This window comes from Esox lucius, chromosome 20, assembly GCF_011004845.1.
Source record: "Esox lucius isolate fEsoLuc1 chromosome 20, fEsoLuc1.pri, whole genome shotgun sequence".
NCBI lineage: Eukaryota > Metazoa > Chordata > Actinopteri > Esociformes > Esocidae > Esox > Esox lucius.
This window is the reverse complement of record NC_047588.1, coordinates 20,156,840-20,170,129: the sequence shown is the minus strand read 5'-3', so window position 1 is coordinate 20,170,129 and position 13,290 is coordinate 20,156,840. Positions and strand designations below refer to the sequence as shown.

Below are 13,290 nucleotides of genomic sequence, written 5' to 3'. Positions count from 1 at the left end.
TTCCAACATGATAACCACCCCAAACACACCTCCAAGACAACCACTGCCTTGTTAAAGAAGCTGAAGGGTAAAGGTGATGGACTGGGCAAGCATGTCTCCAGACCTAAACCCTATTGAGCATCTGTGGGGCATCCTCAAACAGAAGGTGGAGGAGCGCAAGGTCTCTAACATCCACCAGCAAATTTACACTGTTATACAAGCTTTACACTCACTATTTTACATTGTAGTAAAGTGTCATTTCTTCAGTGTTGTCTATCTAATCAATATTTATAAAAATGTGAGGGGTGTACTCACTTTTGTGAGATAGTGTGTGTGTGTGTGTATATATATATATATACACACACATTCACATACATGCATACATATATAAATCTTTTGGAGTGCTGTTATATTTTAACTCTTACTGTTGCATTGTCCCTTTCCCACAAATTATATTTAAACTGGATATCAGTGCAAATGACTGAATAAATTTAATTTATTCTTAAAGTAAATAGTAAGTTGGTAAATGTGTATAGGTAAAAAAAGAGAGAACATTTATAGTATTTGGCCCAGGATAACATTTTTACATAAATGAACTTTTGAATATAAACATTCAAATACTTCTAAACCAAATAGTCAATTATCAAAGCAAATCCATATTGTAGTGGGACAAAACCAAACATTCAATTTGGTCAAGGTCTGATTGGAATGTCCAGTAACATTCAGCAGAACAATGACCCAGGTTCTTCATGCCACGTAGGGTGTCCCATAGGGTGGAGGAGCGTGCTTGGAAGGAACAGGCATGGAGTCGTCGTATGGGGGTATCAGAACCTGGAAAAACAGAAGAAAGCAAGCTCAAGATAAGAATCTACTCACGTGAATAACAGGAAACATTAAATTCCTGTTATATTGACATGGGTGAGAATATATTTTTTGTCTTTGGCAAAGAGAACAGCCAAAATCATGGTCTAATCAGAAAAAGCAGTTGGTGATATATACTCTGAGGATGAAGTAAAAATAGTTTAAGCTCCCAGAAGTGACAATCATGACGACCTAATATAGAGGGGATGACAGAGGATTTAAACTAGATAATGATTATATATGGTTGTGAATGTGGCTCAGACAGCTACAGCAGGCAGGTCCACTGCAGACAATATTCACATTCTGAAAGATCAGTTAGCCAGTTGATCTTTCTGTGTCTTAGATGAGGTGAGATGTGAGATGAGGTGTCTCCGATGTTTTCTCTTCAGACTACTAAAAAGGCCCATTTGGTGAATCAACACATTACTCTCCTGTAACACGGCGTGCCCTGTGTGTGAATACCGGTATTACTCTACTTGTAAGTCCTCATTATTTCAGTAACCCATGACAAATCTGCCTAAGGATTTCAGCCGGGCATATATACACATACATATACAGTACTATATACATATACAGTACTGTGCAGAGGCCATTTCTTTTAAATACAGATGTATATATCCTGTACATAGGTGTATTTTTTATATACACAAATAATCACTACCCAAAGGAATGGGTTTAGTTTGAAATCCAGGTACCAAAGACTTTTACACAGTACTGTACCTACAGTGGCTTTAGAAAATATACAGTCCTTTCTCAACATTTTGTTGTGTTATAGACTCAATTTATAATTGATTAAATATATATTTTTTGCTATAAATGTACACACAATAACCCATAATGACATAGCAATAACATTTTCAGATGCTCTGGTCTGATGAGACCAAAATCTTTTAGGCCTGAATGCCAAGTGCACATGACCTCAGATTGGGGTAAGTATTAATCTTTCAGCACGACAACAACCCACAGCCATGAAGCTGACAGTTCACCAATGCTTCCCATCCAATCTGACAGATCTTTGGACAATCTACAATGAAGAATAGGAGAAACTGCCCAAATCCAGTCGTGCAAAACTGGTGGAGGCATACCCAAGAAGACTCAAAGCTGTGATTGCTGCCAAAGACACTTCTACAAAGTATTAAGTCTGTAACACAACAACATTTTGGCAATTTTAGACAAAGATTAAAGTTTAGGGTAAAGACTAGGATTAGGGTTTGGTGTACAGTAAGGGATTAAGAATTAGGATTAGGGGTTAAGGTTAGATTTAGGTTTTGGTCAAAATTATGGTGTGGGTTTAGGGTTAATGTTAAAGTCACGGAACATAGGATACTGAATTACAATACTTGTGAGTGAAAAGTTATCTAAAGTATAGTAAGACAAGTTTTCGTAAGTGTATGCTTGTCTACTATGTAACCCATCATGGCTTTCCCAATTCCATTTACATAGGGACATACATCAATGCAATTATGAAGAACCAGAGTGTCAAACCAAACTAGTTAGAGTACGGTCTGGTCATCCTCACACACAACAACACAGCACTGTGATCATGAGCATAATGGCATTACAGTTCAAATTGGATTCCATGTCCTGGTGGACCTTTGTGATCTCAGACCATTGAGTAATTCTAGTCCTGACTAAGAAGCAATATCTGTCTGGATAACCACTCATCAGTGTATCCACTCAGTTCTAAAATATATATAGATTTCTTATATGGAAAACATCACATCTACAGGAGGCTATCCCTATTATTGTCTTATGTCAGATAACACAACTCTGTCTGCTCTGATTGATGGCTTAGCATTGTGTAGATGGCTTAGCGTTGTGTAGACATTGCAGTATTCCTGGTGATTATATCACTATAATTATGGACTGATTGCTTCTCTACTGTGACTTGTGTAAGTATTGTGAAGGTGATACATTTGTTTTATTTGTCTCTATACTCCAGTTTAGAATTTAAATCAAACAATTTCTACAAAGTTGAAGTTTAGATTTGTTACTTTTATTTGAGGGTGTTTACCATGGCTAAAAGGATGCACCATGGCTAAATAGTTAGGAGTGTTTCGTCAGGTATTTTGTGCATGCTTGATTTAAGACTTTGCATTTGTCTTTGGAGTCTGCTATTTGTGTCTATCAACTTGAGGACCAAAGTGGTGTCTACAATAGACAGGAAAGCCATTACGAGGGTAATTTATCAGAATAAATTTAACTCTAATATAGACAAAGGCTTACCAAAAATAAGTTTGGCAAATCCATTAAAAAAGAAAGCACTGGTGAGCTCAGCAGTCTCAAAAGGTCTGGCAGTCAGAGGAAAACCTTTATAGCGAATGGCAGAAGGATTCTTACCATAATGATTAGAAAAATAAGTCAGCAAGATCAGGAACACTCTCTAGGAGGTAGGCATGGGTGTGTCAGCCACAAAACTGACACTGCAAGCGGATAAAACCCTAAAAAGCAAGGCCTGAAAAGTACTTTAAAAGAGCCTGTAAAGATGTTGTAAAGGTCTGGTGGACAGATGAGACAAAGATGAACCTGTACCAGAGTGATGGCAATAGGAACATGTGAAATGAAAAAGGGTCACAAATCCATGCAATGGATTTGTGACCAAATTGCAAACATAAGTGCATAATTTGGGCATTATATTCTATGTCCCTATATTTTCAGTGTCCTGAAAGGCGATGTATATATAAAAAGTTAATGGTGAATCTAATCCTCACAAACACTTTCAAATGCAAGCTGATTAAATAAAGTCCGTAGTAATTGTTTGATTTGAAATTCAAGCTAGCCTTACTACAACAACTCCCCAGCAGGTTTTTAGGGTCAGAGATTGAGATATCTTCTTTGATGCACCTGTCGCCAAGCTGTTCTGCGTCTTTTCACACTGCTCACTCAACCAGTATTTCCCAACACGTTAGCGAGTGAACATAAAGGCACTTACGGGTGCTCAACCTACCAAAAGGAGTCACTAGAGTGCAGTAACACCAGGTAGCTCTGTCTGACATTTTACGCCCATGTCCCAAATGTGTGCCGGCCTCTGAGGTCCCCCACAGTTGGTATGACAACAGAAGTATTGGAGCTTCTTGGGCACTGTACATACCCCACCCAGGGTTTGAATTCCAAGCCACAATACTCAGTTGTACTGCAAGGCAGTGCCACACAACATCACTCTGGAGCCACTGAATGGGGTTTTTCAAGGCCAAATCATTTGAAATGGTTAAAACAGCAGTGACCTAATAGGTAGATTTGTCGTTTTACTCATCAGCAGAACCAAAAGGATATCAGCTCCTCAGTCCAAAGCTTCACATAATTTCTTTATATCTCCATAACAAACCGTTTTAGTGGCTTGGAATGAGAGGTTTATATTCTGCTTCATCAAAGATGAACAAACACTACTCTGACAAGCCTTCACCATCCTCTCCTCCCCCTACATTGTAGAATTAGCGTCATAACTAGCTCAGCAGTGTTGCAGAAGTTTGATAATCCAACTCCATGTTTTCAGACTGTATTTATTCTCTGCCTGCATGAGACCTGCCAGTGGGCAGGAGGGAAAAAAATGAAGAAATAAGGATAGAAAATGTGAGTCAAATGCAAATTAAAATGACAATAACAGTTCGATAGAAGAGTGGTGTGAAGAACAGCATCTCTAAAGGCACAACTCATCTTCAGTCTATGGATGGGTACTTGCAGCAGACGATCACACAGGCTTCAACTCCAATCGGTTAAAAACTCATCGGACCCACCATCACACAGGCTTCAACTCCAATCGGTTAAAAACCCATCGGACCCACCATCACACAAGCTTGAACTCCAATCGGTTAAAAACCCATCGGACACACCATCACACAGGCTTCAACTCCTATCGGTTAAAAACCCATCGGACCCACCATCACACAGGCTTCAACTCCAATCGGTTAAAAACCCATCGGACACACCATCACCAGCACTGGACAACTGAGGACAAACAATGACAGTTCCAACATTCCTGTTGCATCATGCTGAAGGCAGAGTCAGGATTTGGTGTAAACAGCATGAGTCCGTGGACCCATCCTGCCCGGTGTCAACAGTACAGCCTGGTGATGGTGTAACAATGTGGGGAATGTTCTCCTGGCACACTGTAGCTCCAACTTGATGTGACACAAATAGAGCATTGAAGATGGGTCGTGGCTGGGTCTTCCCGCATGACAACGACCCGAAACACACAGCCATGGCAACTAAGGAGTGGCTCCATAAGAAGCATCTCAAGGTCCTGGAGTGGCCTAGCCAGTCTTCAGACCTGAACCCAATAGAAAATCTATGGAGGGAGCTGAAAGTCTGTATTGCCCAGCGACAGCCCCGAAACCTGAAGGATCTGGAGAAGGTCTGTATGGAGGATCCCTGCTGCAGTGTGTGCAAACCTGTTCAAAAACTACAGGAAACGTATGATCTCTGTAATTGCAAACAAAGGTTTCTGTACCAAATATTAAGTTCTGCTTTTCTGATGTATTAAATACTTATGTCATGCAATAAAATGCTAATTAATTACTTAAAAATCATACAATGTGATTTTCTGGATTTTTGTTTTAGATTCCGTCACTCACAGTTGAAGTGTACCTATGCTAATAATTACAGACTTCTACATGCTTTGTAAGTGGGAAAACCTGCAAAATCGGCAGTGTATCAAATACTTGTTCTCCCCACTGTACATTTACAATTTGGGGATGGGCTAGTCAATGGCCAGAACTAAACCAAATGTATTCCGTCAGGAACTGAAATTAGCAGTTCATGCAAAAAAATTAACTACAGATGTTGCTGAGTAAAAGCAATTTTGCAAGGAGGAGAGATGGATCAACAACTACAGGAAGGGTATCATGGCAGTCACTGCGCACAATCAGTTAACTTTGTTCTTTATATTAAATCAAACTGTTGTACAAATCTTGCATTATTTGTTCACCCAATCTCCCCTTACTTAATTACATTTTAGATGAAGAAAATATGCAAAAGCAGAGAAAAAGAGGACAAATACTTGTCATTGTGTTATAGCAGGAGTCAATGCAACAGGAGTCAAACACAACAGTAAAAAAGGTGGTTGGAGGTGTGGTCTGTATGGAATAATGTCAGTTTCAAACACTACTCACTGACAAGAGGAAATAACCTACTGTACATTGCATTACATTTTATTTACTACTGCAGACTGGGTGAAAATAGTCATTTCAACACATGTCATAGTGTTACAATGTAAACACACAGTTTTTTTTGTGTGTACTGAATTTATGTTTTTTTATTCTGTGTCTTACCGTGGTGTCATTAGTCGTGACGTATATCAGGACCTCTGTGGTGGTTCTTGAACTCACATACTTGTAGCAGTTCCATACACATGCTATCAGGTATGCCTGCAACAGGAAAAATCACTATCAGCAACATTTAGAAAACAACAACAGATTATATGATTTAAAGTACCTGCTGGGCGCTCCCAGATTTGGCTCAATATTCAAGCTAATTTGGAAAACTATAGTTCATGAGACATTCCTCAACAGATTAAACTCATATACAATCATCAGTCCTCTGGTCATTATTAGCTAATACAGATAGCAACATTTACTGTATACAGAAAATTCCTAATTGCTAACAGATAAGCTAAATATCAGTCCTGTTGAAGTGGACCAGAAGAAATAAAAAGGTATCACCATAATCACATTATTCATACAGTATTTCTATGAAAATATTACAAGTATTACAGTTTAAAAGGGTGACACAAAGCTTTGACATTTGTCAAAATAAACCACATCCTCTGTCCCCATTTCTGGATGGTCCTTCTACCACACAGGAGACCTGTGGTAGCAGCCACATAGAACTGGCAGATCATTGAGAGGCACTTATGATGCCAGAAAACAGAGGGTGTTCTGTACGGTGAGAAACACTTCAGTAGCAGTTACCTTGAAACTTAGGATGCATCCGATGAAAATGAGCACAATAAACACTAGGCACACATTGCTCATGGCCATTATGTCCTCTTTGTAGGGGAAATTCTCAGGCTGTGAGAGGGTGACACCAGAAGGTAAAACAAAGACAAAGGCACTGCTGTGAATTCAAGGAGTAAAACGTGAAGGGATTTTTATGCAGATATTGGCTACATCTAACTATACACCAAACAACTAGGGTGTTATTTTAGACGAGTTTGACTTAGAATCCTTCTTACCAGCTGTTGGAGGTAATCTTGTATGGTGTTGGGGTATACCACAATACTGACAGCCACCAATGTGTTCATTGCAAAGTCAAAGACTTGGTAGCAGAAGAATGGAATGATCCAAGCTGCATGTTGCTGAAACAGGAAAGTTTTTATTATCCATGAGGGAAAAGTGTATGAATCACTTGCCACTGCAGGAAAAAGTGGATATATCAAACAAAAACAAAAAAAAATAATTAACCAAGTCTAAAAATCAATCCTTAATGATATATTTAATATGGGATGAACATTTTTCTATAGTGATTAAGATTTCTAAACAATTTCTAGTCCAGTGAGAAACAGCCATTCATGTCATACAAAAGAAAATTCCTCCTAGTGTTCATTTGCTTTTATCTGAATTCTATTCTTAGAAACTCCACTATACACCACTGATCTTGACTACAATGGTTCGAATACATGGTGAGGCAAAAGATATATATGTATTTACTTTTTCTAACCCCAGTACTGCGGTTTCAGACATTAACGCAAAACAAAAATGTAATTCCTAACATGAAAAACATTTGTACAAATTTGTAACATTATACATTTCAGTTGAGCATTGTTGGGCAAAAAAGTATTTAGTCAGCCACCAATTGTGCAAGTTCTCCCACTTAAAAAGATGAGAGAGGCCTGTAATTTTCATCATAGGTACACTTCAACTATGAGAGACAAAATGAGAAACAAAATCCAGAAAATCACATTTTAGGATTTTTTATGAATTTATTGGTCAATTCCTCTGTAAAATAAGTATTTGGTCACCTACAAACAAGCAAGATTTCTGTCTCTCACAGACCTGTAACTTCTTCTTCAAGAGGCTCCTCTGTCCTCCACTCGTTACCTGTATTAATGGCACCTGTTTGAACTTGTTATCAGTTTAAATAATCTCCCTCGATCCGGGGCTCCACGCAAGATCTCACCCCGTGGGGTCAAAATGATCACAAGAACGGTGAGCAAAAATCCCAGAACCACACGGGGGGACCTAGTGAATAAGCCAGTACATGTCCAGGCCCGTCTGAGGTTTGCTAGAGAGCATTTGGATAGTCCAGAAGAGGATTGGGAGAATGTCATATGGTCAGATGAAACCACAATAGAACTTTTTGTAAAAACTCAACTTGTGTTTGGAGGAGAAAGAATGCTGAGTTGCATCCAAAGAACACCAAACTTACTATGAAGCATGGGGGAGGAAGCATCATGCTTTGGGGCTGTTTTTCTCCAAAGGGACCAGGACGACTGATCCGTGTAAAGGAAAGAATGAATGGGGCCATGTATTGTGAGATTTTGAGTGAAAACCTCCTTCCATCAGCAAGGGCATTGAAGATGAAACGTGGCTGGGTCTTTCAGCATGACAATGATCCCAAACACACCGCCCGGGCAACGAAGGAGTGGCTTCGTAACAAACATTTCAAGGTCCTGGAGTGGCCTAGCCAGTCACCAGATCTCAACCCCATAGAAAATCTTTGGAGGGAGTTGAAAGTCTGTGTTGCCCAGCGACAGCCCCAAAACATCACTGCTCTAGAGGATATCTGCATGGAGGAATGGGCCAAAATACCAGCAACAGTGTGTGAAAACCTTGTGAAGACTTACAGAAAACGTTTGACCTCTGTCATTGCCAACAAAGGGTATATAACAAAGTAATGAACTTTTGTTTTTGACCAAATACTTATTTTCTACCACAATTTTCCAATAAATTCATTAGAAATCCTACAATGTGATTTTCAGGAATTTTCTTTCTCATTTTGTCTCTCATAGTTGAAGTGTACCTATGATGAAAATTACAGGCCTCTCATCTTTTTAAGTGGGAGAACTTGCACAATTGGTGGCTGACTAAATACTTTTTTACCCCACTGTATATGAATTTGGCTGTCACAGACTTACTTAAATATACAGCTCTGGAAAAATTTAAGAGCCCACTGCACCTTTTTCTTTCCTTTCCAAAAAAGTTGAAAAGGTAAGTTATGAGTGAGGAACAGAAGTGTTCAATTTGCAATGGTCTCTTAATTTTAACCCTTCGGTTCCTCACTCAAAATCTTCCTTTTCAACTTTTTTGAAAGGTGCAGTTGTCTCTTAATTTTTTCCAGAGCTGTATGTATAATCACTTAAACTAGGTTGTTCTTAGAGAATAGCTTATTAGTGTAAATAATTGCTTACCTTATATGCACCATAGGTTGCCATTCCACAAATTAGTATCATCAGCAATGAGATCGCTGAAGCAATGCACATGTCTGGAATAGAAGGGGAATCATACAGATCATAATGTTGCCATGAGATTCATTTCATAATGTTGCCATGAGTTCCACATACTGTATAATACTGTTGTGAATTATCTTTCGAAGGTTGATGTCCACTGAGTATTTTACTCAATGTCCTCAATGAATGCTGATGAAGTTTTAGTTTAAGTGTTAGCTGAGGTTGAGCGGGTCCATCCAATTTTAGCTAAGCAAAGTTAGAATCGCTAGCCATTTTTGACTGATAACTAATGACAACATTTCCATTAATCTAAAATACGTTTCATGACATGTTGAATATAGCAGTTGTTTCATATTAAATATGCACATATTTTAGTACTTTAATTTTGACAAAATCAAAACCCTGTTCAAACTAATTAGCCTGTATGAATTGGACAAGGAATATTATATCTGTTTCATTATTTATTATAAATAGTATGATTTGTTGATGATAACAATAGCAACGACGTGACCAAGGGGCAGTCGAGCAGACCAAGATAGGCCTGGATTCAAACCCAAACAGTAGTTTCCTAAATGATAGGATTAGCTCTCTTTTGGTTTGAAACCATGTGAATATACCCCAACTTACTCTGTGCAGATTTGAGCTGATATTGATGATGTAATGACAATGGATTTGGCTGAAAACAAAATACCCTGTCACTGGCCGTCAGCGTCACAGATAAGTAATCCTGACAATACCATCTGTGCGTAGGCCAACGAACACATACCCTGCTGTGACAGAACAGAAGCCAGTGTGTTTTAGTCCTGTAACAAGCCTGAACTAAACCACTTCCATCATCATAGAAATGGACCGGTCCACCCATAATGGCACATTGACTTGGACAGTGATGTCTGTTCTAGTATTATTTCTACAGCTGGCCTAATGCAAGGCCAGCTGGACCAATGGCAAAAGGGATCACAGAACGGCTTAATCTGACAGAAACTAGGCCAACTCAGTCTTTTTAAATCGGGCACTAACAGTCTGACAACATCTCAATTTAGTGTGGAGTGAAATTCTTTCGATGACATCCTTTACAAAACCAGTCGTTTTGGCATTGATATTCAAAGCGATAGTAGTTTCCATTATTAAAATCACGTGCACAACAGACACAGAGAAATGTTGGCTGGAGCACATCAAGACTGCCTTGTCACCAGGCTACTTGGGAGGCATGGGCAGGGCTATGTGATGTACACTCCTCCCAGACTTAAAGCCGTAGGCTACTTACTGGCATCATCCATGTCATCTAAGTCGTTAGCCAGCTCAGCGCTGGTCAGGTGGTAGTGGTGAGGGTCACCCAGGGCTGTGATGAGGATGAGCAGCACCACTGCATTGATCAGCTACGGTACATTAAAAACATAAGAACCATATGACCAGTCAGACTGGAATAAACAACAGATCAGCAAGAGGGGAATGTAGGAAGAAACATTCAGTAGCCAAAACAACACAATAAAGACAAACAATATGAAAAAACTATGGTGGATACCGATAGACCAACAAAAGAACAACTCAGCTTTTAAAAAGGGTAACTAGGTCTTGAATTAATTACCTCTTTAACTCAGCAATGCAGGACAAAATGAAATGTCAATATCATGAATGAGAGCGTAATGTTAACCCCAAGCATAAATCAGAGGAGGTGCATTAGTGACAGATTTACCTACATGCACAATGAGCAACATATTATTGTCATGAACCACTTCTACATAAACTAAATTAAATAGGAATTGCTGAAATGGTTCCTTCATAATTAATAAAACATATAATTTGAGGTATTTTTGCAGGATAAACTTGAAACCATTACATGGAAACATTTCCTAGTGCAAGTGTAATAAGGTTATGGTCATTTAACTTATCGAAAAAGTTACAATTATTTACACGACCATAAATGCTCACCATGTACCAAACCCCCAGGATAACGGTACCTGTGCGAACGTGACAGCACAGGCAGCAGCTGTTGGAATGCCATCGGTCCCACGGGGATATCATCTTAAACAATATCAGGCGGCACTTCACAGATATCTATAGAATTTCAAAATGTTTATTATAAACAATACAGATTGACGTGAATTCCGGTAGAGCGGTGTTGTTGATTAGACAATTTTTAAACTGTTGTGAGAACGGGTACACAGGCGGCTTTCTGCAGATCAACTCAGTCTGTTTGACAAACATTGAACCATGTGACTTGAGCTTGATAGGATCAAGAAAGCCGGTGATGTAACTGGTGGTTTTGAGCAACCAAATTGAAATAGAAACACCGTATGAGGCTGCTACGTTTATTGGGTTATGTCGAATTCCCTTCACAATAACGCCTTGAAGTTCGTTTTATAATGGACATTCAGTGGATATTCGTTTACTCTTGTCAGTAGCTATGAAGTCAACCATTCCATGACTATGAAAATGACAGATTTTGAATAGGGAGTTTATTGATAATAATCCACACCTTTTATTATTTAAAAATTATCATTTTTTTATCCATTAAAAAACTAACTTTGCCTCGCCTTTCTTTATGACTATTTTCCGGGCATATTGGAAACTATAGGCTAACCGTTAAACGATTCTGACGAGTTCAATCAAATAAATCAAGGATGTAACAATTATCCCGAATCAGACTAATAATGAAAGCAATTGTGGTTGCCAGAGAAGATTCAGGGTACATAATAAACATTGTTCAAATAGAAATGACGGAAGAGAGCACATTCCTAGATAATTCATTACTGCAGTATAGTATAAAACCGAAAAGAGCGATCCTTTTAGATTCTTCATTTGAACTGTGTGGGTACCCAAATAGTTATTGAAGGGGAAAATGTAAACGAATATTTCAAATTAATAATTCTAATGGTTCCTTAAAGAACCATCTCATTAGGAACCCCTTAAACCGTCAACCATAAAGAAACCATTAAAAAGGGGTTCTTAGGGGGTTATTTAAAGAACTTGTGGTTTCTCCAGTTTCAGTTTAAAGAATCCCTAAAAAAAATCCTTCAAAAACCTTTTTACAATGCACTGTTGCCTATATTATCTGATCTTTAACATCCTCTCTACCGCAGGATGGAACACCACTGAAAAACTAATATTATCTACAGCTGCTTATTATTTTATTTTTTAATAGTTTGCCTAACATATAATTAATAAAAACTAGAAATTAAATATAGAAAATGTAGTTTTAGATATGGCTTATAGCGTTTTTATTAGGATGTAGTTACAAAAGGCTTCGGAGAACTTAATAAACCAACCACATTTACAGAACGGACTGCCTCAAGCCGCGTACGGAACTAGAAAGAAAGGAACTCAAATGGTGACGTCAGATATTCTGTAAAAAATTCAAGGGTTCGAGGAGTTAAAGGATGTTGCCTTGTTTTCCGATTTGGATGACTGTTAAAAACAGTCTGGGCTCGTTCTTTCATTCACCAGGTTCAAAGTCATCTTGAACACAGCAACAATGTCCAATATTGTTTCACACATAAATATAAAGCAGTATTCTATTATCTAAGATTTTACAACCTTCCTCCACCATTACCCAGTTATGACGTCGTCAAAATAAGTTTGTGACTTACCCAGCCTACATTTTAGTTTCGATGATCATTTATGGAAATTACTGCAGATCAGCACAGTACTGAAGCCAAGACAGCAGTTTCTGCCCATTTTCCAAAAACGTCATTGGTCCTAAAAATGGCGCTATCACGCCAAAAACAGCCCCGAAAATTGTGTACTGTCATACGCCTATTTGTCCCAGGTCACCAAAACCTGGAATTTTATGAAACAACATATTACACATCCAGTTCAAAATGGTAAGTTTAAACATCTGTGAATGTTATTTGCATAAGTCCAATACTGCATCTTTAAGATGTAAGTCATTCAGAATTATGAATGGCAGTGTTGAAATATGAGGGGGGAGAAAATGCTTGATTTACAAGTAAGACCAAAATGTACATACTTCCCTACAAACTGTCCAAATGAGGACAAGAAATGACATTTAGTATTGAAACCATTTCTTGTAGTAGCTGCTCTTTAACACAAATCTAAGGTCACATCAT

General features: G+C 38.4%; 1 protein-coding gene across 1 annotated transcript; it reads right to left on the bottom strand.

Annotated features, from left to right (window-relative positions):
• Window positions 1-283: 283 nt before the first annotated feature.
• Window positions 284-11,406, bottom strand: LOC105019203 (lysosomal-associated transmembrane protein 4B). Its single transcript, XM_010885177.5, has 7 exons — window positions 11,153-11,406; window positions 10,488-10,599; window positions 9,185-9,258; window positions 7,010-7,132; window positions 6,747-6,845; window positions 6,108-6,203; window positions 284-810 (listed from the first exon to the last, which is right to left on the bottom strand). Exons 1-7 carry the CDS (start codon window positions 11,243-11,245, stop codon window positions 727-729), a joined length of 681 nt encoding a protein of 226 aa, XP_010883479.1. The 5' UTR covers window positions 11,246-11,406; the 3' UTR covers window positions 284-726.
• Window positions 11,407-13,290: the final 1,884 nt, after the last annotated feature.